This window comes from Electrophorus electricus, chromosome 22 (assembly GCF_041902795.1).
Source record: "Electrophorus electricus isolate QZ-2024a chromosome 22, ASM4190279v1, whole genome shotgun sequence".
Taxonomy (NCBI): Eukaryota; Metazoa; Chordata; class Actinopteri; order Gymnotiformes; family Gymnotidae; genus Electrophorus; species Electrophorus electricus.
In genome coordinates, this window is record NC_137518.1 from 11,318,476 (window position 1) to 11,345,359 (window position 26,884).

General features: G+C 45.1%; 1 protein-coding gene and 1 long non-coding RNA gene across 3 annotated transcripts; both read right to left on the reverse strand.

Moving 5' to 3' along the window:
- Window positions 1-1,431: 1,431 nt before the first annotated feature.
- On the reverse strand, window positions 1,432-6,453 carry LOC145653118 (uncharacterized). The gene is made up of 3 exons (XR_014119449.1): window positions 6,325-6,453; window positions 6,136-6,200; window positions 1,432-1,826 (listed from the first exon to the last, which is right to left on the reverse strand). It is a non-coding gene; the product is annotated as an uncharacterized LOC145653118 (long non-coding RNA).
- Window positions 6,454-11,971: 5,518 nt separating this feature from the next.
- nampt2 (nicotinamide phosphoribosyltransferase 2) lies at window positions 11,972-26,562 on the reverse strand. 2 transcript variants are annotated; one of them, XM_081705547.1, is made up of 11 exons: window positions 26,395-26,562; window positions 23,056-23,191; window positions 22,490-22,593; window positions 22,281-22,409; window positions 19,757-19,915; window positions 17,595-17,725; window positions 16,844-17,042; window positions 16,217-16,336; window positions 15,889-16,029; window positions 14,646-14,771; window positions 11,972-14,007 (listed from the first exon to the last, which is right to left on the reverse strand). In XM_081705547.1, exons 1-11 carry the CDS (start codon window positions 26,440-26,442, stop codon window positions 13,834-13,836), a joined length of 1,467 nt encoding a protein of 488 aa, XP_081561673.1. In that variant the 5' UTR covers window positions 26,443-26,562; the 3' UTR covers window positions 11,972-13,833. The 2 variants fall into 2 exon arrangements, with proteins under 2 accessions (XP_081561673.1, XP_035376379.1); XM_035520486.2 differs by having other exon boundaries at window positions 16,844-17,069.
- Between the last annotated feature and the right edge of the window lie 322 nt (window positions 26,563-26,884).

Sequence of the window (26,884 nt, forward strand, 5' to 3'; positions counted from 1 at the left end):
GAAGCAGTGCCACGTCCTCGGGGTGGTTTCAGGGGCTGAATCGAGAATTTTGCATTGGAGCAGCACTGGACTTGCTGTGCACATCACTGCAATGTGTGCAAGTTCACACGGAGCCTCTCCAAATACAGTCCCCATCACGGACATGGGCGTGACTATTAGAACGCATCACACACACTGACAGGCAGCCAGCAGGGGTCCCACTCCATAATGTAGTACACACACACACACACATTACAGGTGTTAATGGATTAGGGGCAGGTTACACTGGCACTCAAATCTCTTAATGTTCAATAAAGCTAACAGTTTTACTCAAACAACCCAGAAGCCTCTAATGCAACCTCAGTGCAGGATTGTCAGGGGATGATGCTAACCTATCAGAGCAGAGGTGATGTACTACAGGATCTGGTTGTGACTGTGCTCCTAACAACCCATCCATTCTCCTCATGGCAACATGTCTAATCAAGCCAGAAACCGTCCACCAAACCTCTGACTGCGGAATTCAGGTGAAAACCAGGGAAAAAAAAAAGAAAGCAAAAAGCATCGAAAAGCCACCAGAGCATTTCAGAAGCGCTTATGGAAACCATGTGATGCTCTGTGCTTCACTGACAGTGAGAATCTCCAGTAACCCCTGAGTGTGTTGTCAGTATTCACCACACATGGGAGAAAATGTTTTTTTCAAATACTAACAAGGAAAATAATGACTAGAGTATTGGTTCTTAAACAGCTCTCCAGCACACCAGTTAAAGGTGACTGATGTGTTTTACATGCAGGTAGGGGGTCAAACTGGATGTTTAAGATCAGCACCTAGAAGAGCAGAGTGAAGTCAGAGCTACACTAATAAAAAACACACAATACAACCTCATAAAATCACCACACATTATTTTGAAGAGTGGACATTATTACATTTTCACCTCTAAATTTAGGAGCCCCAGTATAAACAAAAATAATCCTGAATCCCAAATGTGTCAATTCCTCTAGCAACCACCACATATACAGGGCTAATTCACAACTACGTCACCCTCATATGGGGGTCTCTCTCTTTCTCTCCATGAGGCCAATTCATCTTTATCAGCTCAGTCAGGATGCTACCTGCCTAATTAGCTGATACAAGACTGCAGGCTCAGAGAGTTGGTAATGATTTTAAAAATATGAGGTTTTGATCTCTGGCAATGACTAGATATTCATTTACCAGATAATGGTTGTGGTAACTGACTGTGAGGTAAAATGCAGGTAAAATGCCCCATCTGGTGGTAGAATTGGAGTAACAGTGACAGTCATAACATCCTTTCAAATCTCTAATGCTAACAAAACACCCACACACACCAAGCCCAACCCACTCACATCCCACCCCCAACCACACCCGACCCCCATCCACACCCACAATCCCACAGGCCTACAGTAAAACAGATTATTTTATATTGTATGTTTACTTTCACACCATGTGCCTAAAACATGCCGAGTGCCGTTCCAGTGTAGAAAACGCAGCACGGGCAGACACGGCCTGTGTTCTCTGGTCCCTCAAGAGGACTCTGATGGCAGAGATGAGAAGAATGGATACAAGGATGAGGCCATTACAACAATAACACCCAATGTGCTAGAGATTACGCTGCAGACTCAGACCTGCTTACCTTACATAATTAAAGAAATGGCATTCATCTGTATGTGTGCGAGGGGAAAAGCAGTACACTATACTGCATTACCTTACACAAACAAATATGTACTAGCGCGCGCGTGCACACGCACACACGGCTGTAGCGGTGCGAGTTATCAGGCTCTTCCAGCTGTGCTCTGCCAGGCAGGAAGAGGGGTGTGGATGATGCCTCAGGCTGCCCAGAGAGTGGGGGAAGGAAAGAGAGAGGAAGGGGGGGGGGGGTTAAAAGAGATAAATATAGAGGTCTGTGCACAGAAGCCTTGACTGACACACGGCCATCAACCCCGAGAGACTTGGCTGCCATGCTTCATTCCAGAGTGAAACCACCTTGGCTTCTGGAGGCGGTGCCTCCGACATGGAGGCGGAGTGTCTGATGCCGCTCCACACTCTTCCCTCCACCCTCCTCTTAGCTAGTTAATGCCAGCTACACATCCACAGATGAAATTTCCACACCACACACATCCACCTGCCCACATCTGCGAAAGCTAATTGCATTCATGTGTGTTTTTTTGGTCAATATGAAATTTTGACATGGCACAGGAGGCTCACTCATCCCGGCACAACCTCCTGGCTGAACATTACCCTGGAGATCCATACCACTCTCTTGCAGAACTTCCTAGCCCTAGATCTCCTCTTGGCAAAGGAGGGAGGCATCTGCAAGGTCATTAATGAAACGTGTTGCCTTGACATCCCTAGCTACTATAACAACATTACTGACATCATTTCGCACATGAAGCCCGCTATTGCTGAGCCTCCACCAGCCAATGATTTTTGCTTCAGTTGGTTAACTGACCTCGTCGGCCCTTGGGGATCTTGGCTCAAACATATGTTTTCCCGTACTCCTGATTATTGTGTTGATTCTTGTTTGTGGACCCTGTTTATTATCACTGCTGTCTGCCATCATAACTCACATTTCTACCTCCGTGATTATTCATTCTAATGTTTCCTTGGTGCCTGCGTATGAGAAAGCTCTATATACAGATATGTGATTCCTTTAGAGTGTTAGACACTGGAGCCTTTCTGTCTTGGGCAGAGACCTCGCATTGGGTGCCTGATCAGCCATGACATGGCAGCTCGACTGCGAGCTGGTCACCCGAAGTCATCTTGTCTCCCCCTTCTTGTCTCCTTTAAGCACAAGAACAGCTCGTGGCTCGTTCACGCAGAGAACATCTAATCTTTAATAACCTTGTCTCTTTCCTTTCTACGTAGACCCTTAGAACATGCCTCACTTTCCTCAATGAAGTGGAACTCTCTTGATTCACTACCTTCGTGCCAGTGTCTTGACTTCCCCAGATCCGGCTACAGAGGACAGAGGGTAACTTGGAGGAGATCGAACCTGAAGGACTGGCACTTTGAACCAGTTTCTAACAGTCTCCACACTGGAGAGAACACTTATGACAGCATTTAGCTGATGCTTTTAAGATAAGCAATTTACAATTATGACCGAGTACAACTTGAGCAATTGAGGGTTAAGGGCCTTGTTCAGTGCTCAGTGGTGGGGCTTGAACCAGCAACCTTCCAACTACAAGTACCTTAAGCACAGAGCTACCATTGCCCCATAAAGACAGAGAGCCAACATCAGAGCCAACATGGGACTCAAACCCACAACCCTGCAATTAAGAGCCTCATGCGCTACCAACTGAATTAGCCAGGCAGTGATGACTGTGAGGATGGCGAAACTGTCATGCTTCTTAGAAGCAGAACCACAACAGATATTTCTCTTAACCACAAGGTTCTACTGATCTGAAGACAAAAGCTTTTTTAGGGGGTATAATTGGGTGTTCTGGGGCCAAGCAATGCTGATTCCCAAAACATGGTATTTATGCTCCAAATACTCAGCTTTCAAAACCTCCATTAGAAAACAAACAAGACCAAGAGGTCAGTGCGGAAAAGTGCTTCAGTCCAGCAGTACAGCACAGGGGCTGCCTGTAGGAGAGGCTTCTTGGTCCGAGTCAGCTGGAACTCCAGCGCTGTCTCGAAGCCTGGTGGACTGCAAGCAGACATAAAAAAAAATAAAATAAAAAAATTGAGATTTTTTTTATTTTTATTTTTTTTATAAATACTGCCTCCCTCTCCGAACGCCATCTCCTTGTGGGGTTTCCATGGCTACCTTGTCATGTAACCCAGTATAGCCCCTCCCCTGCCCTGTGGTGACTGTTACAGCGGTTTGTCATACTTGGTCATCCAATCGGGACGCAAACCAGTGTGTGTGTGTGTGTGAGAGAAAGAGAGAGAGAGAGAGAGAGAGAGTGGGGTGTGCAGAGTGACAGTATACATGTGAGGTCATATGTGGTGTTTGAGAATGTGCGTGTGGATCTAAATCCAAACCTCTTCAAGGATGCCCAAGACTCTACCCTGCCTGTCCTTCAATGCAATATAGAAAATCAACCAATATGAACAAAAGTATGAACAAATACTAGCAATGACCAAACAGTATTATGCAGTGCCCAACATAACATTTTCTCCCACTGGTCTACAGGCTAATAGAACAGCATTTAATTTGTCTGAGGTACATTTTAATAGCCCTTATAGAAATGGAGGAAAAAAAAAAAAAACGGTACTGGACCGTTTAAGGTACTGGACCGTTTAAGGTACTGGACTTGTAATCAGAAGGTTGCCAGTTCAGGTCCCATCACTGCCAAGTTGCCACTGTTGGGCCCCTGAACAAGACCATTAACCCTTAATTACTCAAGTTGTGTTCAGACAAAAGTGTCAGTAAATGATGGACTTCCAGGTTGCCTTGTTTGCAAGGAAAGCTTTCTACAAATTTATGAGTCTTGTTCCTCCAAATAAATAATCTTTCTGAAGCCATTTACAAAATATGCTTTTTGTATATTTTAGGCACACAATTTTGTTTTGCTTCCATAAAAAGCAAAAGGACATTAAAACCGTGAGATTCGCAAAGAGGAAGAAAACAGTAAACTAAGCCTGTTAAGCGTCTTAATGCTAGCAGTGTAGCCAATTAGCTAACGCCAATTACTTTAGTCTCATATTGTACAGACTTCCAAAACAAGTAAATAAAATGACGAATGACCAAGAAACGACAGGAACATTTACAGATGAAGTAATGTCAGAAAAACATTATCTGGTGATTCAAACATTAAGTCTACTTTGATAGCCATCAAACTAACCTAGCACAAGCAAGCTAACATAGCTGGAATCTAGATATCTTAGCTAACTAGCTAAATAATGTATCTGGGGAATTGGATACAAATTTTGAGACTGTGAGGAGTAATTAACTTTTTGACATGCTTGAAACAAATTCTGTGCACACACAGACGTGGATATTCTGGGGATCCCATAACGTCCCTGTGACCATGTAATGCTAACGCTTCGTTCTGTTGATGGGTTTAAGACAACCATATCATTTTGCATCCGTTTGCATATTGGAATCTTGTAAAGCCTTAAAGCAGGGTTTTAATCTTATTTGTCGAGCAACCACAGCCAGGCAATAAGATCTACTCACTCTCTCTACATTTTCAGGTTCTGTACAATTTTCAGTTGGGGTAAAGGTTCAATTCCATGCTTGATTATTTATTTATGTGTTAAAAGGTACTCACTAAGTTCTAATTACATGTAAATTAGGACAGTACTATACAGATTAGTTGACAAAATTTAAGTGGATGCAAGTTTAAAATGTCCCAACCAGTCTAGCAGCTGGTGCTTGTGGAGCTTAGAGTGGTGACGAAAACAGTACAAACACTGAACCAAAGGATCTCAAATGGTGGTGCCGTTGATAGCACACCTCTAACAGTATGCGGTTTTGGGGGGGTTTCCCCTGAAAAATCTATTCTGTTGTTTAATAAGTAATAACAGGGTGTGGGTGTGTTCCTACGATAGGCCTACTAACAAAATGGACGAACAGGGGACTCTTTTTGACATCCAAATAATGCCAAGTCTGCATTGCTGGATGAAATATTCTTTTAACCTTCATAAGACCTCTGCCTTGTATAGAGTAAGCTAAATGTGAAGTCCCTGTTCATAATATCGAGTCGTTTTACCTATATTGTACATGTACAAACTCTTGTGTGTTTCAAGAGCAAACAAGTCACTACGTATTTGAAAATGAAAAGTCATATGTACAAAGTATTACATAAAGCCGAAGCATTTGGGCTCTCTAAACTGGATATTTAACGTACTGGTGCACGTTGGGACGTGTCGTAAACCGGCACGGCACAAGATAAAAACGCTTAATAATGAGAACTTTTGTTCATGAGTCAGACAATCGCACATTTGTTATTTAAAGATGTTGCACATACCCAATAGTGAATCGGGCATCAAAGAACAAACGGCAAAACACGCTCATAAGGTGCGCTTTATAATGGCTCCGATATTAAATTATCGCCCATTGCTCCCAAACAAACTATAGAGCACAATGGCTCCAATATAAAGATAAAATGAAAAAAAGCAACATTCCCGTTTCCCCCCAACTTTATACGAGCGTAGGAAAGTGAGCACGAAAACCGCTCTTAACGTCCACTTACCCATTCTAAACCGCGGTTAATCCCTGAGGTAATTTGAGTACTTGAAATGTCCCAACGGAAACCATCTAAAACGGGAGAATAATAGGATGATGTGGGATTCTGTTAATTGCTGCCGTTTTTTCACATCAGAGATTTCCAAGCATCCGAATAACTGGCACTAACTACCAGACACAATACCTGTTTTCTTACCTTGACAGCTGTTTGCATTTTCTTTTAGGAGGAAAGAAAACAAAACAAGCGTCTCCCGCGCGTAGCAGGGACTCGTCTCTCATTGCTCCTCCACATGGAAAGAGCCATCGGGCTGGAGTTAAATGATTTAAACAGTACGCTTTTGATGTAAGGAGAGCTTGTAGGTTTGGTTAGATGGTAAATGAGCGGTCTACTGAGGTTGTGTCTCTTTAAGACGGTAATCAATCACAACCCACGCATTGTGTGCGGTGCGCGTTATCGTTACTCTTAATTAGGTTTCCAAGAGAAATTCGGTGTGCTTTTGTCTGCCATTTTCCGCAAGCAATCGTGAATTAAATGGTGCAAATTACAAACCAGAATGATATAACCGTTGTTCATATTTACTCTGGAAAGCGGACCGTTTAGTACTCCTGCCTTTGCATATGTAGCACCCCTATGCTGAAACAGCACCCATAATCTACCTAGGTGTTGTTAATCTACATAGGTGTTGATCAACACACACGAGGCTGTTACACAGTCTGGCAGGTGTCAGGATAAATCACCCCTGGCAGAACTGAGAGACGGAAGGCAACCTCACATCCGGCTTTAGTCGCACAGGGTCCAGTCAGGGTTTAGTTATACTCAATTCAGCCTTCAATTTAGCCTGCTTCACATTCCTATAAATCCCTCAGAATTTATGCAGGCAGACTTCATTGGCTAATTTGATTTGGGTCCATTTTTTTGATTGGTCAAGAGCAAATGTAAGTCAAGCTAATGAGAAAGAGCCTCCCTCATGAAGACAAAGACACTGAAAAGACCGTGTGAAGACAGACCCGGTTTATTGAAGCTGTGGGAAGACAGACCCGGTTTATTGAAGCTGTGTGAAGACAGACCCAGTTTATTGAAGCTGTGTGAAGACAGACCCGGTTTATAGAAGCTGTGTGAAGACAGACTCGGTTTATTGAAGCTGTGTGAAGACAGGCCCGGTTTATTGAAGCTGTGTGAAGACAGGCCCGGTTTATTGAAGCTGTGTGAAGACAGACCCGGTTTATTGAAGCTGTGTGAAGACAGACCCGGTTTATAGAAGCTGTGTGAAGACAGACTCGGTTTATTGAAGCTGTGTGAAGACAGGCCCGGTTTATTGAAGCTGTGTGAAGACAGACCCGGTTTATTGAAGCTGTGGGAAGACAGACCCGGTTTATTGAAGCTGTGTGAAGACAGACCCGGTTTATTGAAGCTGTGTGAAGACAGACCCGGTTTATAGAAGCTGTGTGAAGACAGACTCGGTTTATTGAAGCTGTGTGAAGACAGGCCCGGTTTATTGAAGCTGTGTGAAGACAGGCCCGGTTTATTGAAGCTGTGTGAAGACAGGCCCGGTTTATTGAAGCTGTGTGAAGACAGGCCCGGTTTATTGAAGCTGTGTGAAGACAGGCCCGGTTTATTGAAGCTGTGTGAAGACAGGCCCGGTTTATTGAAGCTGTGTGAAGACAGACCCGGTTTATTGAAGCTGTGTGAAGACAGACCTGGTTTATTGAGGCAGTGTGAAAACAGACTTCATTTACTGAGCTCAGGTGATTTGTGGAAACCTCCTGTGCCACTGCTTACTTCTAACCCTAACCCAGTATCTCTCAGCTTGCTGGAACCAGTGAATCCTGAATGTGAAGCCAGTGCAGCACTGTCGTCCTCAGAGCTGGTTATCTTACAGCAGAGATGAAGCCAGTTAGCCACAGAACATGCATTTGCAAACCTTGTTTGTACGGTCTTCTGTTTAACCTTCTGTTTTAACTTCTGTTTCTGTTTAACCACACTCATCGCAGTTTCCAGTAATTCTCATTGGCTGGAGGTTTATTGTGCTGCACCATGACAACTGCATAATGAACCTTCCTTCTTCTGCTCAACCTCCCTCATTATCTCAGCTGCGTTAATATTACTGACCATAATTAATATTACCGTTCATCATTAATATTACTCACCATAATGTTAATATTACTGACCATAATGTTAATATTACTCACCATAATGCTAATATTTCTGACCATAATTAATATTACTGGCCATAATGTAATTATTGACTATATTGTCAATATTACTGGCTATAATTAATATTACTGATCATCATTAATATTACCTACCATAATGTTAATATTACCTAGGGCAGTAGATTTGGCTATAGAGCTGCTACTCATACAGGACTAAACACATCACCACGCTCTCAGATCAAAGCACTCATCCCACAGGAGCGCACAGACAGAGTCAAACGTGATTAGACATAGGAACAAAAGGGGAGATTTCTGCAATATGTCTGCCAAATACCATTTAGTTCAGCCCCTATTCTGTCGTACTAATCCAGCGGAAATAATCAGGATTAAAATTAGCATGCTGGGGTCGTTAATGTGTATGGTTTTTGGCAGGCTAATGTAGGGATGGCAGTGCATGTCTCACACACACACACACACACACTTCTTACTGTCTGTATGGGGCTTTACTCTGATCTGTGCATCCTTGTAGCTAAGCAGTGTGACGTCTGCCTATAATTCTGATCACAACAGGAAGTCTTTGAGTGTTTTCCCATCATGGTGGACTCATTCTGTTCCTAAAAAAGAGAAAAATACATATAATTATTTTATATGCACACACACACACACACACACACACACACACACACACATACATGCATGAATCCTTGAACATGTGTATTGAAAGCTAGACTGGAGTAAGATTTTGCTTAGTAGGTGGAGCATGGTGCTGATAACATCAGGATCACAGGTTTGGTTCCCAGGGACCGCAAACACACACACGTGCGCGCACTCACACGCACACACACACTATACTGAATATAGTCATTTACTGCATTTTGCTAAATATAGTAAATTCCTCTGGATAAGAGCACTTGCCATCTGTAAATGTAATGTCCGCACACAGAGAAAGAGGAAGAGAACACACACCCCTGCTCCTTCACCTCCACGCTTGCCATCAGTGGTCAGCAGAGCATTTTAGAGAGAATCCAGAAAACTTGAAGCCATGACAACAATCTTTGCAAATAGGTTGCTAAGCAACTAATCCTGAGTGGTGTCAGTGATGATGATGCTGCCCAATTATCCAGTGTTGTCCACTCGTCGGAAGACCTGATTCTGCACAGCACTTGTTCCAGGTTAAAGACATGACCTTCCACACACTCCTGCTTTAAAATACGATGGTCCGAGGAACAGCAATCATAAACAGCCCATCCAGCTGTAAATGAATCAACTTAGGAAGCCAATTAGGCTACATAATCTGATCTTTGTCAGCTCAAGTCGGCCTCTGTAATAAACTCCGTTCTCTTGTGGTTGGTGGCCTGGTTTACCAGGCAAGTTAGTATATCAGATAATCGGCTGTGTGATCTGCCCTTGGTATGTCTGATTATGCGTTTGATTCCAACTGAAGGTGGAAAGAAAGCTCGGTGTGAGATCCAGTCCTAGTGTACCTGCACTGCACAGTTTAACAGTTTCCCTGCTGCCAGAACGGGATCCTCAGGTCGTTACCAAGTCCTTCGTGGTTTGGTTTCAGGACCTGGGAGCCACACGGGTGGGCTGGAGCAAAAAGAGAAAACACTGCACTACTTTAGATATCCACAATACACTCGCTTACTCGCATCCCTCACCGTGAGTGAGAGGTACAACATGTCCTCAGCATGTCTGGGATCAGTGCTTTGATCTGAATCTGTCCGACAGCTGCAAATGCAGGGTTCACCTGCTGGGGAATTCCACAGTGCAGCTATAGCGACTCAACCATCCACCAACAACCTGATAATGAACTCTGACCTCTACAGCAGTAGTGGGATAAATAACACCTCTCCCTCGATATAATAATGTCAGGATTCACGGATGCAGGAAGTCAGTTTAGCATTAATTGCATAGGATAAAACATTTTTTGATACTGTGGTATCTTATTTATAATTTGTCATTTATATTTACATTAGGGGTCAGAAATACATTCAGCAGGGCAAGGTCCATGTTAAACGTCTGTTCCGAGTCCCAGCAGTTCCTGAAAAGTGTAATGGGACCTGGACTCACACGCTCGGACACGACGCATAAATGTGTCGCTGAATTTTCTTTTTAACTTGTCACATTGACGTAACATTCACACCTCATTAAATGTTAGAAGCCCAGGAGGTCAAAGAAGAGGGCATTAAACTGTAATGCTCACAAATGGACAACAGAGGGCTTCCTTTCCCCATATTATCTGATATTGCCAAATAATCCTAGCTGTGTTAACAGCAGTGCATGATCACAACACTGAGGTCAAGCTTACAAAATCAAAAAATAAATATTTATTCACTTATTTCAAATGTGGATCATTCACAGGTTTAGGGACCAAAGCTCACCGCAACCTTTAAGTATAATGTATTTTCTGTGATTTGTTCACAAGCATGTTTCTTTAAGACTAAAACATGCTTCTCTACGCACACACAAACTTAAGTACACTATGATTATATACTTATAAGATCATTCTTAAAGAGTGAGATCAAATATATTCCTTCCGTCAAATATACACAATAACCACTCCTATGTCTTAATGAGGTCAACAATCTTAAGTATGACAAATATGCTTAGTTCAGTTTGGAGGGTATATTATTTTTCTTAGAAGCCATTCTAGACAGTTGTGTGTTCTTCATGGCTTCAGACAGGAGACCAAAATAGCACGTCTTCAGTTTTAACAGACAGTGTGACCAGTTTGGTATGTTGACTGTCCGTTTCCTCACTTGGTGGCAGGTGCCCTCTGGACTTTACACTCCTCCTTCTGTGTGTCTCTCTCTGGGATTAACACACCACCATCCAAGCTGCTGCCAGGCGCTATAAATGTTCTACATCACAACACACTGCTCTAAGTAAACGCTGGGTACTTTAGGCTTCTGGAAGGCAAACATTTTTTCCAGTTCTGGATAAATAAAATATTTATCGGCCACATAAAAATAATTCATTAAGCATATTCAGATGATTTACCAGCCCTTTGTTTTGCTCTATAGTCTGGTATTCATCCATTTAGACATTTTCTCCAGCTTTCTTTCAATTTGGTTAATAACTGCTTTTCACCTGTGATAGTTCAGTTGATTATGACAATTAAACACACATGAAACCACAAATCTCACGTGGAGCATGAAGGAGAGGCCAGCTGAGGTTGAGCTGTTGGGTGTCTGATGAACACTGGTCCTGCCTGACTGAGCTACACCGTGGGTGTGTTATGTAAGGCATAAACAGTAAGCGGACTGGCTGGACCAGTTGTGAGATGATCACGGAGCTTCCGAACAGGCTGCATGAAGGGACATAGCTCTGCTCCACCAGGTCTAATTCATCACTGACTCCACAGACCAGGTTCTACAGGACATCTCTTCATCCTAGGCCAAAGGTCAAGACCTAAGTGCAGTCCTCACCTCCCATCCTGAAGCTCAGTCTCCAGTGCCCGTTCTCCACATCTGACTGTATGTAACACTTTGTGGCTAGAGCAGTAGCTGTATCGCCATTTAATATTTCAACATCTATGTAGGCCACAGTCGGACTAAAAGGCAGGTGTCTGTCAAGCTCCTGCTGGTCCCTCTGGTTCAGGAAGCACCTGAACACTAACGCAAATGAGATGGCACTGGTAAACTGTTTTAAAAATGTACCCATAAAACAGGAAATAAACGAGTGGAAACAGAAGAATTATTTATTGCAATAGAAAATATCACTTTTGTAAAATCGAAAAAAAGTGAGAAAAAGGTTAAAAGTTAAAGTACTACTACTACAAACTATGATTTTAAAGAGTATTTACACAACAGCATAAAACATACAATTGAATGTAGTTATAATTCTATACTAATAAACTCTCATTGGCATAGGAAAAAAGAGGTAGTGTCAACTGCTTCTTATCTGATGATCAGAATTACAAAAGAAAAGTGTTCAGGAGACGAAGGCAGCACAGACAAGGAAGAACTTCTCAAATAAAAGACGATTTTCCCACCCTGCACCTGCCTGTCTGTCTGTCTGGCAGACAAACGTCAGCCAGCGGCTTCCCGGGTTAAAAAAAAGAAAATAAACAACTCATCAAGCAGTCAGTCATGTGACACACAAGGGGGGGGGGTGTCAGGAGTGTGGAGGGAGGAATCTAGGTAATGGCACTGCAGAGACACGCACGCACGCACGCAGTGAGCACCACGATCCATGTGGTTAAGGCAGTGTTAGCAGCTTGACCGGCCCACTGGAGGGACCACCCCTACATCTCTCAGCTTTAGGTCTCATTTCAAAACACACACGCGTGCACACACACAGATTTAGCGTGAGAGGAGAAAGGAAGCACGTCTTTCTGTGCAGCGTCATTATAGCGTATACTCAGGGTCTGTGATGGGGCGGGGGGGCAGATTCCTCTCCCCAATGCTGGAATAAACACCTGCTCAGTGCACAAAGAGTGTGTTTATGTGCAGGTTACCATGATGCCTGCAATAAGTGTCTTCTATCTCAGGCAGTGATGAGGATGAGTGTGATCTGCATTCATCCTTTAGGTTTCGCTCTCCGAACGTGCAGTCTGTGAGGAACGCACAAGCCAAGTGTTGGCTCATCAACCCTGTTTTGAGACCAGTTTAAGGCATCCTTTCAAACTGGGAGCCTAATAATGGAGGCTGAACTTAAATCAGCCCAGAGGCTCAGGCCTCACCACAATCTCACCTCACATGAATTTCTACTTTGTTAAGTCACTCGTCACCTTGGTGATGTTTTCACAACATTAATCACCATCACAGCGACCCCCACTCTCACCCCGTTACGCACCATCGGTGTGAAGTCCTTTCCGTATGAATCCACCACCAGCAGCGAGAGATTTGGCAGAGCCGCCCAACACAATCCTTTCAGCTCGTGACTGATAAGGACCTCGTCCCGGACAACACTCACTCCAGTACAGTAACAATTCATTTGGTTCGTCAAACTTTTGTTTAGTTTCATTTTGTGAGGTGCCTACAATATTCGGAGACTGGGTCACAATCATGATTAGTGATTAGAGTAGAGATTAATAGTGATTAATGGTGATTAGTGTCCCAGCAGCGAGTGACCGTTCAGGTTGTGCGCTGGTATTAAATCACTAAGTAATCAGATTAATTATTAAACGCACCTGTCGCCACACAACTGGCAAGCAACGCTGACCTTTAACCTTCTTCATATCAGAGTGGAGTACCCTTGTAATTGATTACTGCTACTTCCAGTGAATTCTGTGGGAAGTAAAAAATCTTGAGTATCATTCTCCTTCTGCTGTTTCCAGCCCTGCTGTACAAACACAGCACTTCGGGGTTTTTTTTTTTGTTTGTTTTTTGTTTTTTTGTTTTTTTTTAAGAGTAATAAATAACCTGCAAGCCAAACCCAATAGCATGTAGACACGTCAACATTGTCCATGCCCCTTTCCAGCCGTTGGCCGCTCTGTGAACTGCTAGTCCGTGAAGGCGGAGTCACGGCTTTGCTTTGGGCGCACTGAACACAGAACGGCCAGATGGCCCAGGGGAATTGCCGGTCCACTGGGCCGCGGCACTGATCAGTGCACCCCGTTCATGATGTGCTTCTGGTGCACGTCCAGTGGTGTGGGGTGGTCCTGGTTGTGTAGGGCAGGGCTGACGTCCTCCTCCCACAGGCGAGCGTTCTTGCGGATCTCGTCCAGGGAGTATTCCTGCAGGAGGGTGCCGTTCTCAAACACCGTCACCAGCATGTCCTACAGCACACACACGCACACGTACGCATGCACGCACACACAGCCACTGTTAACCCTCGGACAAGCATCACCCACAGCACTGCTCAGGAGCTGTGAATCAGTCTCCTAGTCTCAATGCTCCTAAACAAGACAAAGATGCTGCCGATCCTGCAGGGAGCTATCCCAGCTATCCCAGCTCCCCACCAGAGCGGGCAGGACAGTGGGAACACACGGTTGGCACAAACCCATTCTGATCAATTAAAAAAAGCTTAAATTAAGAAGCAGTCATGGAATACAGCCTAGTTTCATAACGAGCAACTTACATTACAGGCTGGTCAGTAACAACACTGACCAGAGTAGACCTGCCAGTACCGGACATATTAAAGACAATTACATTAAATTACATTTTCATTAAAACCACTCCGATTGCTCTAAAATAAATGTAGGTTAACCAGCACAGGAAACATAGGCAAGCAGTCCCACCCCTCAAACACCACCACAACCACAAATGTAATTCAGTGCTTTAAAACATTTTTTTAAAAAGCTGAAAGATGATCTGAACTGTATCTGCCCTTTTTGGTCCTGCTCCTGGGGAACCGCGTGCACAGTCTCATGTGCTACAAGAAGGTTCTGGTGCACCAGGGCAGAGCAGCTCTCACCTCCTCAGGCTTGCCGACACCGCTTTCCACCGTCTCTATAAACCCGTCAGAGTTCCTCCTGAGAGAGAGGCGACCACGCTTTGATCCTTTAGAGGGGTCAGTCACTGGCTGCTTATATACGTCCATCTACACACACGCACACGTTATTATAAGAATATGGACAAAAAAACAACAAAGCTGTACCAAGAGTTTGCATATGATCAACTGGTCCAGCAAAGGCAACATGGGCAGGAGAGCAGCAAGCACCATTAGGGGCGACTCAGCCCCCTGCGTCGGCTTGGGGACAGGGGCGACTCAGCCCCCTGCGTCGGCTTGGGGACAGGGGCGACTCAGCCCCCTGCGTCGGCTTGGGGACAGGGGCGACTCAGCCCCCTGCGTCGGCTTGGGGACAGGGGCGACTCAGCCCCCTGCGTCGGCTTGGGGACAGGGGCGACTCAGCCCCCTGCGTCGGCTTGGGGACAGGGGCGACTCAGCCCCTTGCGTCGGCTTGGGGACAGGGGCGACTCAGCCCCTTGCGTCGGCTTGGGGACAGGGGCGACTCAGCCCCTTGCGTCGGCTTGGGGACAGGGGCGACTCAGCCCCTTGCGTCGGCTTGGGGACAGGGGCGACTCAGCCCCTTGCGTCGGCTTGGGCACAGGGGCGACTCAGCCCCTTGCGTCGGCTTGGGGACAGGGGCGACTCAGCCCCTTGCGTCGGCTTGGGGACAGGGGCGACTCAGCCCCTTGCGTCGGCTTGGGCACAGGGGCGACTCAGCCCCTTGCGTCGGCTTGGGCACAGGGGCGACTCAGCCCCTTGCGTCGGCTTGGGGACAGGGGCGACTCACCCCCTTGCGTCGGCTTGGGGACAGGGGCGACTCAGCCCCTTGCGTCGGCTTGGGCACAGGGGCGACTCAGCCCCTTGCGTCGGCTTGGGGACAGGGGCGACTCAGCCCCTTGCGTCGGCTTGGGGACAGGGGCGACTCAGCCCCTTGCGTCGGCTTGGGCACAGGGGCGACTCAGCCCCTTGCGTCGGCTTGGGGACAGGGGCGACTCAGCCCCTTGCGTCGGCTTGGGGACAGGGGCGACTCAGCCCCTTGCGTCGGCTTGGGCACAGGGGCGACTCAGCCCCTTGCGTCGGCTTGGGCACAGGGGCGACTCAGCCCCTTGCGTCGGCTTGGGCACAGGGGCGACTCAGCCCCTTGCGTCGGCTTGGGCACAGGGGCGACTCAGCCCCTTGCGTCGGCTTGGGCACAGGGGCGACTCACCCCCTTGCCGTTGGTTTCCACATAGCTGCACTTGAAGGCACAGTTCAGCGTATCTCTGTTGAGCTTCTGGAGTAGAGCGCTACCACACCCGAAGAACACGTTCTCTGCACTCCAGCCTTCATCATGCAGCTTCTTCAGGATCTGAACACAGGCCCGCAGGGCAATCAGCAGGACGCCAGGCACCAACAGGACATACACCGCCTTCCCAAATCAACGACACTTTTACTATTAATAATAATCATCATCATCATCATAATATTATTATGATTATTATTATTATTACTACTACACCCACATCATAATCATCATCATCATCACCACCACTTACATCTTCAACAGAGCAGAGGTCTATACCATCTCCCTGAATGATGCGCAGATATGATGGAAGAACCTTAAAGCCCACTGAGTTCTGAGAGCAGCTAAAACACTCCTCTAAAATCTTTATCACCTACAGAGGGAGAGGGAGAGAGAGAGAGATTTTTTTATTCTGACTGATTACACAAATAACACAAAACTAAAAGGCTCAGTGTGACGTGTCAAAGGTTAATTGATGAGTCAGAGCCTTGGAATGTTGTTCCCGCCCAGGCTGCTCAAGCTGATCAGAACAATAACGTGTGGCAGTCGAGCACTGATCAATACAGTAGCACAGACATGCTGTTCTCCTAAAGGGATCTCTGCTTCTGTTTGTTTCAATAAAACAGCGTTATGGTCTTAAATCAGGACCCCTGGGAGTATTCAACTCACAGCAGCTTAGAGACCTCAACTTTTAGTGGTTTTTTGTCGTCTTTTGAACCCTCATGTTTCGGGTTAGATGAATGAGAGAGATTCAGTCCAAGATCAGTCCAAGATGCTTGAGCCCCAGCAGCAATACTGAGTGGTCTTCAGACCAGCCATGCTGAGATCAGCCATTGAAGCTGAAGTTGCTGTCTCTGCTCCACCAGCAGGTGGCACTCACCTCCAGGAGTGTCTCAGCCGGGTCGCCCGAGTCGGGGCGTATGACGAGGGCGGAGTCCTCGCTACGCTCCATCACGCGCTCCTTCAGTTTACCGCCCCAGATGTGCCTGCAGGCCTTGAAGATGTCGTAGCTGTCACTGACCACAGCCACGGGGCCTGAGGGGAACTGGTCCAGCATGCACTCATACGCCTCCTTCTCCCTGTTCCGACCCCAAGAGATGATGGTGCTGCACGTACGCACACACGCGCACACGCACGCGCGCACACACACACGCGCACACACACACACACGCGCACACACACACACACGCGCACACACACACACACGCGCACACACACGTGCACACACACACGCACGCACACGCACGCACGCACACGCACGCACGCACACGCACGCACACACACACGCACACAGTTAGGCTGCACAGAGGAGTGTGAGGTTGTAGATCTCAGATTGTAGAACCAGCTGGAGTCCTCATCTAGCTGAAGAACAACTCGCCTCCAAAACGTAAACATGATCATGAATAAGGAGGGAAATTAGTCAATAACTTAAACAATTGGCAATAAGATCAATATTGAATGACTAAATAACAGAAGAGAAAGTGCATGAGTGTGAGCACTGGGGAAGGATGACATCAGGAGCACGAGCACGACAGAGAGCACGTTACTGAGTGTGTGTGTGTGTGTGTGTGTGTGTGTGTGTTCGTGCGTGCGTGCGTGTTTGTGTGTCTGTGTGCGTGCGTGTGTCTCACCTGTGCTCTGCAGCAGGTATGGAGAAGCCAGCCATAGGACAGTTGTAGTAGCGCTGGGCCATGATCAGACCAGCAACCGTGTCAGTACTGCAGAAGTTCACCAAGTGAGCAGCTCCACCTAGAGCTGCTGACTGAGAGAGAGAGAGAGAGAGAGAGAGAGAGAAATATCCATATTAGATCACACATTATAGTGAGCCACACACACAGTTACCTCTATAGTCAACCTCAGTCAAGGTGAGACAATGAAGTCCCTGAGAGAGAGAGAAACACAGTCAACCATGACAGGAAATCTGTCAAAAATCACACAGCTCTGGGATGGAGGGAACGCTACGGTTCAGCCTGTGATCCATGTGCTCTATTCCAGAAAATGGGAGAGTTATGCTGCATAGTGAAGAAACTTCAATGAACATAAGAGTGTTTTGTGGAGTATTTAGTGGAGTACAGGGGAAAATACTACACTCCATGAAAGTACATTAAAAAGCCCAAAGCTAGTTTAGTACAGGGACCCAAGCACATAAACCTCCAAGTATTCTTAGCTGCCCGGGTCAGAAAATCAAGATCTTTTCCCATGATCCCCAGGACCCTGCCGCGATCCAGACACCTATTACATCACGGTTCCCTAGCCAAGTGCTGAGTTGAACGCACACCCAGATGCCATTTCCTAAGCTAAGGAGGAATTGTGTGTGCTACTGTAAACACACGGGGGCCCCGAGCCCTGGTTGTCTGGAACAGGGACCAATAATCTTCATGTTCAGTACAGACCATGTCCCACATACGGGTAGGATTCCTTCCTAATTCGGTTTTCTCTTGGGAAGCCACTGGGTATCCCCTCTCCACTCCCTAATCATGCGTTTACTTACTCTGAAGAAATAAGTTCAAGGAAAATAAAGATTTATTTTTAGTTTCACAATGCAAACAAAATGTACCCAAACATTCCCATGCAAAACAACTTCTGCACAATAATAAACAAATACTAATAAACTCAAATGTTTGAATTCTATGAGCTGTTTTTTCACTGCAAGGTGACAGAAGAGACCAGGGAGATTTCAGAGACAGGAGAGAAGGCGACGCCCCAGCTGGTGAATTCATCCTCTCAGCCTGGAACCACTAATCTCCCTGCCACACCATTAATCCACCACAGTGCACACACATCACCCTGACTGTCATTAATGGGGATGAGCACTGAAGAAAAGTGCTTTTACTGTTCGCTCACGACACCTCAGGCTAAAGCCAAACGACTGCGGCCTAAAAGTAAAGCGCTCACCGTTATCTGTCTGGATAAGACGTGTGTGTACAGTATATATCTGTGTACACTAAAGACTTGACTCTAAAGGTCTCAGGGACTGATGCCATGATTCATCAGGGAAGCTCACAGACTGTGTGTGTGCTAGAACACATGTAATTACTACAGATCATGCCAGGCTGCATGTCGTAATCATCACTGAACAACACCTCCTTTACCACAGACCCACCCAACAGCTGGGACGATCATTCTGCACGCGCACGCATGTGCACGCACACGCATGTATACACGGGGGCTCCTTTCTGAATCCCCGTTGCAGCATAAACAAAGTTAATCCCTGATCCCGCCAGTGCCCTGGGACATGCCCTGCCTGATTGCAGCTCTGTAATTCCTGATCCCAAGAGTCAAGGCTGCCTGTTTACTGACCTGAGGAGACACGGATATGCTGAGCACTCAGAGCGGAGCGTTACCACACGCGGAACCAAGACTGTACCATTTCATCTACTGTGACATGAGGGAGATGTTCTGCTTCATCTTAAACCGGCTGCTTCACTGATGCCATTTGAGTTCAGTCCCGTGATGCTGCTTAGTAGAATGAGTCCAGATGCTGGGACGGTCCATGAATGTGGCCAGTCACACATTCAGAATTCTGTACTGGGAATTCAACTCCAGCATGTGATCAGGTACCAGCACCAACCATGACAACACCAACAGACAGGAAGAGACAGAGCGTCCTGTTACACAGTCCTGTCACACAGGCTGCAGGCCCTTCTTTTGATCATCTGTTTAATCATACTTTGACTGGGTGGTTAATTCCACAGCCTTGGCCCATTTCAAAATTTTGAATAAGTCAATCAGCAACTGCACACAGTGATGTCATGGGGGGGGGGGGGTGTCATTGCAGATGTGTCCCTCCTACCTCCTGGGAAGACACTCCTCGGTAGCCGAAATCATGGAGCTTGAATTCCAGCCCTTCCAGGCTGCCTGAAGTGGACTTCAGGTGCCTGGCCAGGATCTTTTTGAACTCCCTGGAGATTGTTGCCACGGTGATGGGGTACCACATTTGAACCAGCATTGTCTGTGGGGGAGGGGAGGAACACACATCACACAGCTGTCAGAGCGAGTCGGCTATGAAGACCCTCCTACCTCACCAAGCTGAGACCAATGCATATAAATGAAAATATTAACATCACTGACCGAGAGCATTTTTCACTTCATGCCTGTTTGGGAAAAACATTCTGGAGATCTCTCTTTCTCTCTCTCTCTCTCACACACACACACACACACACACACGTGGTGTGCAGTCAGGCCTTTCTAACCTTTCTGAAGGGTTAAAGAGGACCAAACCCCCCCCCCCCCCAAATAACCTATTCACATCAGATATATAGATATATAGATAAGAGCCTCCCATTGGATAATTACTGCTTGGGTGATTATGTTTCAGCTGGCAACAAGTTATTTAACCCTAACTGATGCAGTGAGTAGCTTCTCATTTGTTAAACAACCATGTCGAAAGACATCCTGTGGTCATGAAAAAGATGTTAATCTGTTTCAGAAGGGTCAAATTATTGGCATGCATCAGAGAAAACATCTAAGGAGATTGCTCAAACTACTAAAATCAGGTTAAGAAGTGTCCAGTGCATTATTATAAAGTGGAAACATCATCTTCGAGGAAGGAATGTGGTCAGAAAAAATCCTGAATGATCGTGATCGGCAATCACTTAAACGTATGGTGAAAGCAAATCGTAGAAAAAGCAATAGTAGAACTCAGGAATATGTTTAATAGTGAAAGTAAGAGCATTTCCACACGCACAATGCGAAGGGAAATCAAGGGATTGGGACTAAACAGCTGTGTAGCCTTAACAAAACCACTTGTCAGTGAGGCTAACTGGCAAAAATGGCTTCAATTTGCCAGGGAGCATAAAGATTAGACTCTGGAGCAATGGAACAAGGTCATGTGGTCTGATGAGTCCAGATTTACCCTGTTCCAGAGCGATGGGCGCATCAGAGTAAGAAGAGAGGCGGCTGAAGTGATGTACCCATCATGCCTAGTGCCTACCGTACAAGCCTGTGGGGGCAGTGCTATGATCTGGGGTTGCTGCAGTTGGTCAGGTCTAGGTTCAGCAACGTTATGTGCCCAATGAGGTCACCTGACTACCCGAATATACTGAATGACCAGGTTATTCCATCAATGGATTTTTTTCTTCCCTGATGGCATGGGCATATTCCAAGATGACAATGCCAGGATTCATCAGGCTCAAATTGTGAAAGAATGGTTCAGGGAGCATGAGACATCATTTTCACACATGGATTGGCCACCACAGAGTCCAGACCTGAACCCCATTGAGAATCTTTGGGATGTACTGGAGAAGACTTTGTGCTTTGGTCAAAATCTCCCATCACCCATACAAGATCTTTGGGGGAAAATGAATGCAACTCTGGATGCCACTGCGAATGCGTGCCGTAATCAAAGCTAAAGGCTGTCGAATGAAATATTAGAGTTTGTGACCTTTTTTTGGCCAGGCACACTGTGTGTGTGTGTGTGTGTGTGTGTGTGTGTGTGTGTGTGTGTGTGTGTGTGTGTGTGTGTGTGTGTGTGTGTGCGCTTGATTTCTATAGGCGTGGAGTGGTGAGATCGGCCAGACCCTGCCGCTCCCTGAGACTCGGCGTCTCACACAGGACATGACTCACGATATTTCAAGTGTACAAGGTACAATCTTTCAAAACAGAGTCACTACCAGCATTACACTCAAAGCGCTGGGACTGCTGAACATTATGGGACATTTCAATTTTAGGGTGAGTTTTTTGGCATGTCTCTTTAGGGAGCACAGACAGCACTACAGGACGTGGCTTAAAACTGAATTATTCTATTCTATAGAATTCTACTGAATTATTCTGTTATTAAGAAATAGCATTATAAACACCTGGCAATGTAATTCACACATTGTCAACACCAAGACTTTAACAACATTAGCTGATTAACATTCTCTTATGAAAAAATGAATTGCGTGCCTACTAAGACACTTGATCAGGTCAAAATGCCGCGTATCTGACAGGATCTTCCTACTCTGCTGTGGTTTGGCTCCAGACGAGAACGCGTGGTGATTTGCATGAGGTTAGTGTTCGTGTTACTGGACGCTGATTAAAAACATCGCACCACGCACGTCTAACGACTCGCGCTATGAAGCTGTTTCTATGTGCGCCCTCTCCTCTTTCTTTCCCATTTTGTGCTGCATTCCTTAATTTCGATGCTTTAGATGTCAAAATTCTCAACTTTTTTCATATCGGACTCTTTAATCTGGCTCTGAGGGGCACAAACACGACCATCTCCACTGCTATTCATCATCTGAACTTCAATATGTATAACAAGGTAATAAAACATAAAACACAAATAACAGGATTAAGAGAAGGTGGTGTTTTAAAAAGATAATCAAACAGTCTACCTCTATGTAGTTAGTGAGCCAGAAGAATTCTGGGTCTGTGTTCTCCACTGTGAAGAGGACGTTTCCCCTGGGAATAATCTTCCCCTCCGGAACAGCTTTGATACGGATTGGAAGGCGTCCATCGTATTTCTGTCACACACACACACACGCGTTTAGGTTTTAGCCTGGCTTGGGAAAGGGCCAGTGGCTGAGAGGCGTGACAGTCATACCTCCATCACACTCCTCCAGCCCTGCTCGTCAAACACCACCTGCTTGAAGTGCATCTGGTAGAAGACTTTGGCTTCTTGAATCTTCTCCTCTGTGACCACACGCCCTGGGCAGGAGGTCACAGCACAATATAAAGACTACAATCTACAGCAGACAAGCAAATTCACTGTAACATTCAGACTGAAGTGGCACATATGTCACTGGTTCTGAATCACAGGCACGGCTCACACACGGACACGGCTGGTTCTGAATCACAGTCACAGTTTACACACGCGCACACATCAATATGCACTTTGTTTTTAATTACACTCCAGTACTATAAGGGCTATGTGTCAGCTGTTGAGTACCAGTTTTTGGCGCTGTATAAAGACAGAAATTGCTCTAAAATAAGGGGCAACAATGTTGTGGTGCTGTGTTTTACATGAACAGGCAGGGTGATGAAAGAAATCAAACTGCACCCAACAATATTATTACAGGAAAGAGAGGGTGTCCTGGCAGCAATAAGTTAGAAATATGAGAACATATCCAGGAGACAGAATCATGTGATAGTGTGAGGTCTGGGAAATACCTGCTATATATCTCTTCAGGAGGTACTGCAGGCCGAAGAACACGACTTCGTTGAACTGCGCGCCCTTTTTGCGCCGGCACTCGAAGTAAGAGTAAACTCTGTTGACATTTGGTGGATACTGCTTGTAATGTGTTATCTGCAGAGGAACAAGGAATGCATTAAGATCAAACTGTCTCACTCTTATATTCCATGTGGGGTGCAAACACAGACACAATAAACGTAATGGAAGAATAACTCCCATGACTCAGTAAGGATTAAGTCTCAAAAATGTCACAAATTGCCTTGAGAATCGGCAGGAAGCCAAATGTAACGTCTCTGATGTCTGTGTGGCATAAAGCCTTTCAACGGATGGCACAAAGAGAGTTGATCTGATCTCACATATTTCAGGAACACCATCTAAGTGATCACGGCTCTGACAAGAAGTACAGCTGAGAAGGATAGGCGAGCAGGCACATATTTTTCAGCTCTTGCACATAAAAACAGAGAATAAGCAGTGAATATGTGCTTTACCGTGTGGATGGAACCTGAGTTTCTGAGTTTCAGGCCATCAGAAAAGCCATGTTCATGGGTGGTTATGGAAATGTAAAGCAATTTATGTTTTCCTTGAGGAAGCTAATTAAACTACAGGCTTAGGCACAAACACTTAGCTCAGTGGACAGTGTCCAGAGTTCACCACAAAAAAACAGCCTAACATTGATGACCCTCGAGGTTTCTTATATTTTATGTCATTGTAGCTTGATCCAACATCAGAGTTTTGATACATTTAGAATTAAACTACTGATGTAGAGAATGCGGTCTTGGTGTCACAATGATGGTGCTAGCGTCTGATCTAATCAGTCTAAGTGAGTGAGTCTGTTACTCACTACAGCGCATGACATTCACAAACATTACAAGGAATTCTTGATTAACAGAACACCCATGTGTACGCTCTTAGAAGAACCACACCAAACACTAAAAGGTGCGCTACAGTTTGCCAAGACCTTCAGTCTCTCTACCTCTATGAGTCCTAGTTAGAAAGTGGAACACAAAAGTGTGTGAGAGGGTCATGTGCTTTCAGGCTTATGCAAGCTTTACGCAATATAGAACTTCTTGTAGAAATAAATTAGTCATTTATTTGGCTTTGGAAGGATATTCATATGACACACTTTGTACTATGTACTTAAATAGAAAGAAAACGGCTTTATATTAAGATTCTTTGATCTAAAATGAAACCTAGGAGAAGACAAAATCACAAAGACAGACTGGGTGGACATATTGTGCATGGACAGACCCTCCTCTTCCTAAAGGCAGGACTAGAGTCTTTAAACTCTGACTTGATGCCACTGGACAGGTCCTTTGGTGAGTGAAGACAGAAGCTGTTGTGCAAACAGAACTGCCTTGCTTAATAACGCTGCTTCCAGTACTTAGCCTACAGAGTATTTACATATCACCTCCTACAAGTTTGACTGCAGAGATAACCTGCCTACATGATAAACAAAAATACCAAGAAGAACTAATTAACCATTTTTATTTTCATGAATATATGTAGTCTACTGTCTGTATCCGTGGGTTTTGTTTGTTTCACTTTCCAAAATGACCAACATCAGTAACAGGTCTGCCTAAATTCTTATCCAAAAGCAATGTCACAGAATGTTTTGCTGTGACTTCTGTGGCTGAGAACAAAGAGCTTCATTACGAGGTCATACCTAATCTGAAACACAAACACTGTTACATAATCATGCTGGGGGGAGGGCCTTGGGTAAGAAAGTTTGGAGGCAGGTAAAGATTTACAAACAGGCCGTCGCAAGATAGAGATCTGGCATGCCAAAGAAAAATGCAGTTCTTTTAAAAATAGAAAGAAAGGAAGACATTTTTTAACATTGTTTAAATTGTGTTTAAAATGGTGGCACATGACAGTTAGCAGCTGCTATGGACCTATGGACACACGAAATGTACACTTCCAAAGATTCACACCTCCATCAAAAATCCCTCATACCATTATTGCAGTAATAAAACCCCCACGGTATTCTATTGTACACTCAAGGAAAACTACTACAAACAGAAAAATAAATGTTTTAAGTGTTGACAAACACACATAGACTTAATTTTTACAGGCCTGAATGTAAAACTAAAAGTGATTCAAGCAACGGATTTAAAGATAAAAACAATGAAAATTCACATAACTTTGTTTTATCATCTGTGCTGAGGATAAGGGTAACAAATATAGATTTTTTTCAAGCACGAGCCTAAAACCTGTGAATTACATAATTCAGGAATTGTATTGTCAATTTACAATTTAATAACAGAAAACATTAGAACAAGTCTCAGATTAAACCTTATATACTGCACGTCTGACGTAAAGCGTGTGGTCTTGAGAACAAGGTTTATAAAATTAATTAAAATGAAAAACGACACTCATATGAGCACCACTGATCACAATAACAAAACAGTAAAAAGAAATGTCCTATGATTAAGCAGTAAAATGTGTTGAGTGTCGGGTATGGGGGGGCCCTATGCCCTTTGAGAGTGAACACAGAAGGACATCTGATCTCTCCAAACACTCGACTTCTCTATTCCACCTGGCCAGCACAGATCCTCACAAAGCGATGCCTGCTTCCGCTTCCAACCTACATAGCGGTCAAGTAAAGTGAGAGATCCAAAAGTAACAATTTTATCTAGAATATTTTCTGAGCTGGGATGTTTTGGACCATATCACATCAGTATCCAAAATTACGACAGTCCTGATAGGCGAATAACCAAAGTCGTTAGCTTTAGTGGCTAACGCTACGTTAGTTACTCTTAATTTCTGTTTCGATTCTTCGACTCCAGATCCGTGTTACACCTAGACAGCCTATTATTATTATTATATTAATATTAACAGCAGTAGCCCAAATAAACATAGTTACCCTCCATCTCCGTTGAAAAACCCAACTAACGTTAGCTAGGCTAGCTAACCAGGTAATCTCTACTCTGCTAGCTCGCTAAGATAAAGCTAACCCCCACTCGCCTTCAGTGAGTGGGCCATTTAAAACGAAACCTCCTCACAATCTGTCCAGCTAGCATAGCTAGGTTAGCTAACTAGCTAGCTGAATCTAATAATTCTGAACTTCAACATCAGGTGGCTAATTAAAAAAAAAATCTTAGCGCGACATACTGTCTTTTGAATTCCCCGAACACATCAAGGCTACAGGAGAAGACGCTTAAAATGCAAAGGGAAGAACAGCCAAAAACTAGCTAGGCTAGCTAGCTACCCAGTTAACCGTGCTAGCTAGTTGACATTAGCAATATCATCAACTATACAGCTATGGCCACTTTTGTTTTGAGACAAATAAGACACGCGACCAGGTAACCGGAACGTACCTTATAAGAGTCCGTTGCAAGTAAAAAATTAAAGTCCTGCGCTGCCATGGCTAGCTTAACTTATCGAAATGTCCTTGTATTTCTACAGCAGTGACACTGGAGGTGTAGACAACTCGCGTGTAACTATAGCTACGTGCGCGCACGGGGATGCACTGTGTCGCTCACTTTCAGAGATAAAACGAGACACCAGACGGGGGGCGTGGTGAAATGTACGTACCGCCCACACGTCCCGCTGTAAAAGCTACAGAGAAGCGTTGGCAAGCAAAAAGGGGAGGAGCATCGTTGTGAAAGGCAGCTTGTGAAAGCGCGGAGCCTGATTAGCTGTGACGCAGCCTGTTGCATTGATAGATGTAGTAAGTTTCGGATCTTTGGAAAGAGAAACTGAACTCTGGAACTAATCTATCAGGCCATTGGGTAATAAGGCCCTCATTACAAAACTCACAGCGCGATTTTCACCTATTTTGCAGTGACTGTAGCCCACGAAGGCTAC

Excerpts from the sequence above, each read along its gene's own strand:
- nampt2 (XM_035520486.2), bottom strand. The coding sequence starts at position 26,442 with ATGGCAGCGCAGGACTTTAATTTTTTACTTGCAACGGACTCTTATAAG. Across the intron at positions 22,594-23,055 it reads CCTGAAGAGATATATAGCAG|GGCGTGTGGTCACAGAGGAG; the intron begins GTATTTCCCAGA and ends CCTCCTGCCCAG. Across the intron at positions 22,410-22,489 it reads GCTGGAGGAGTGTGATGGAG|AAATACGATGGACGCCTTCC; the intron begins GTATGACTGTCA and ends TGTGTGTGACAG.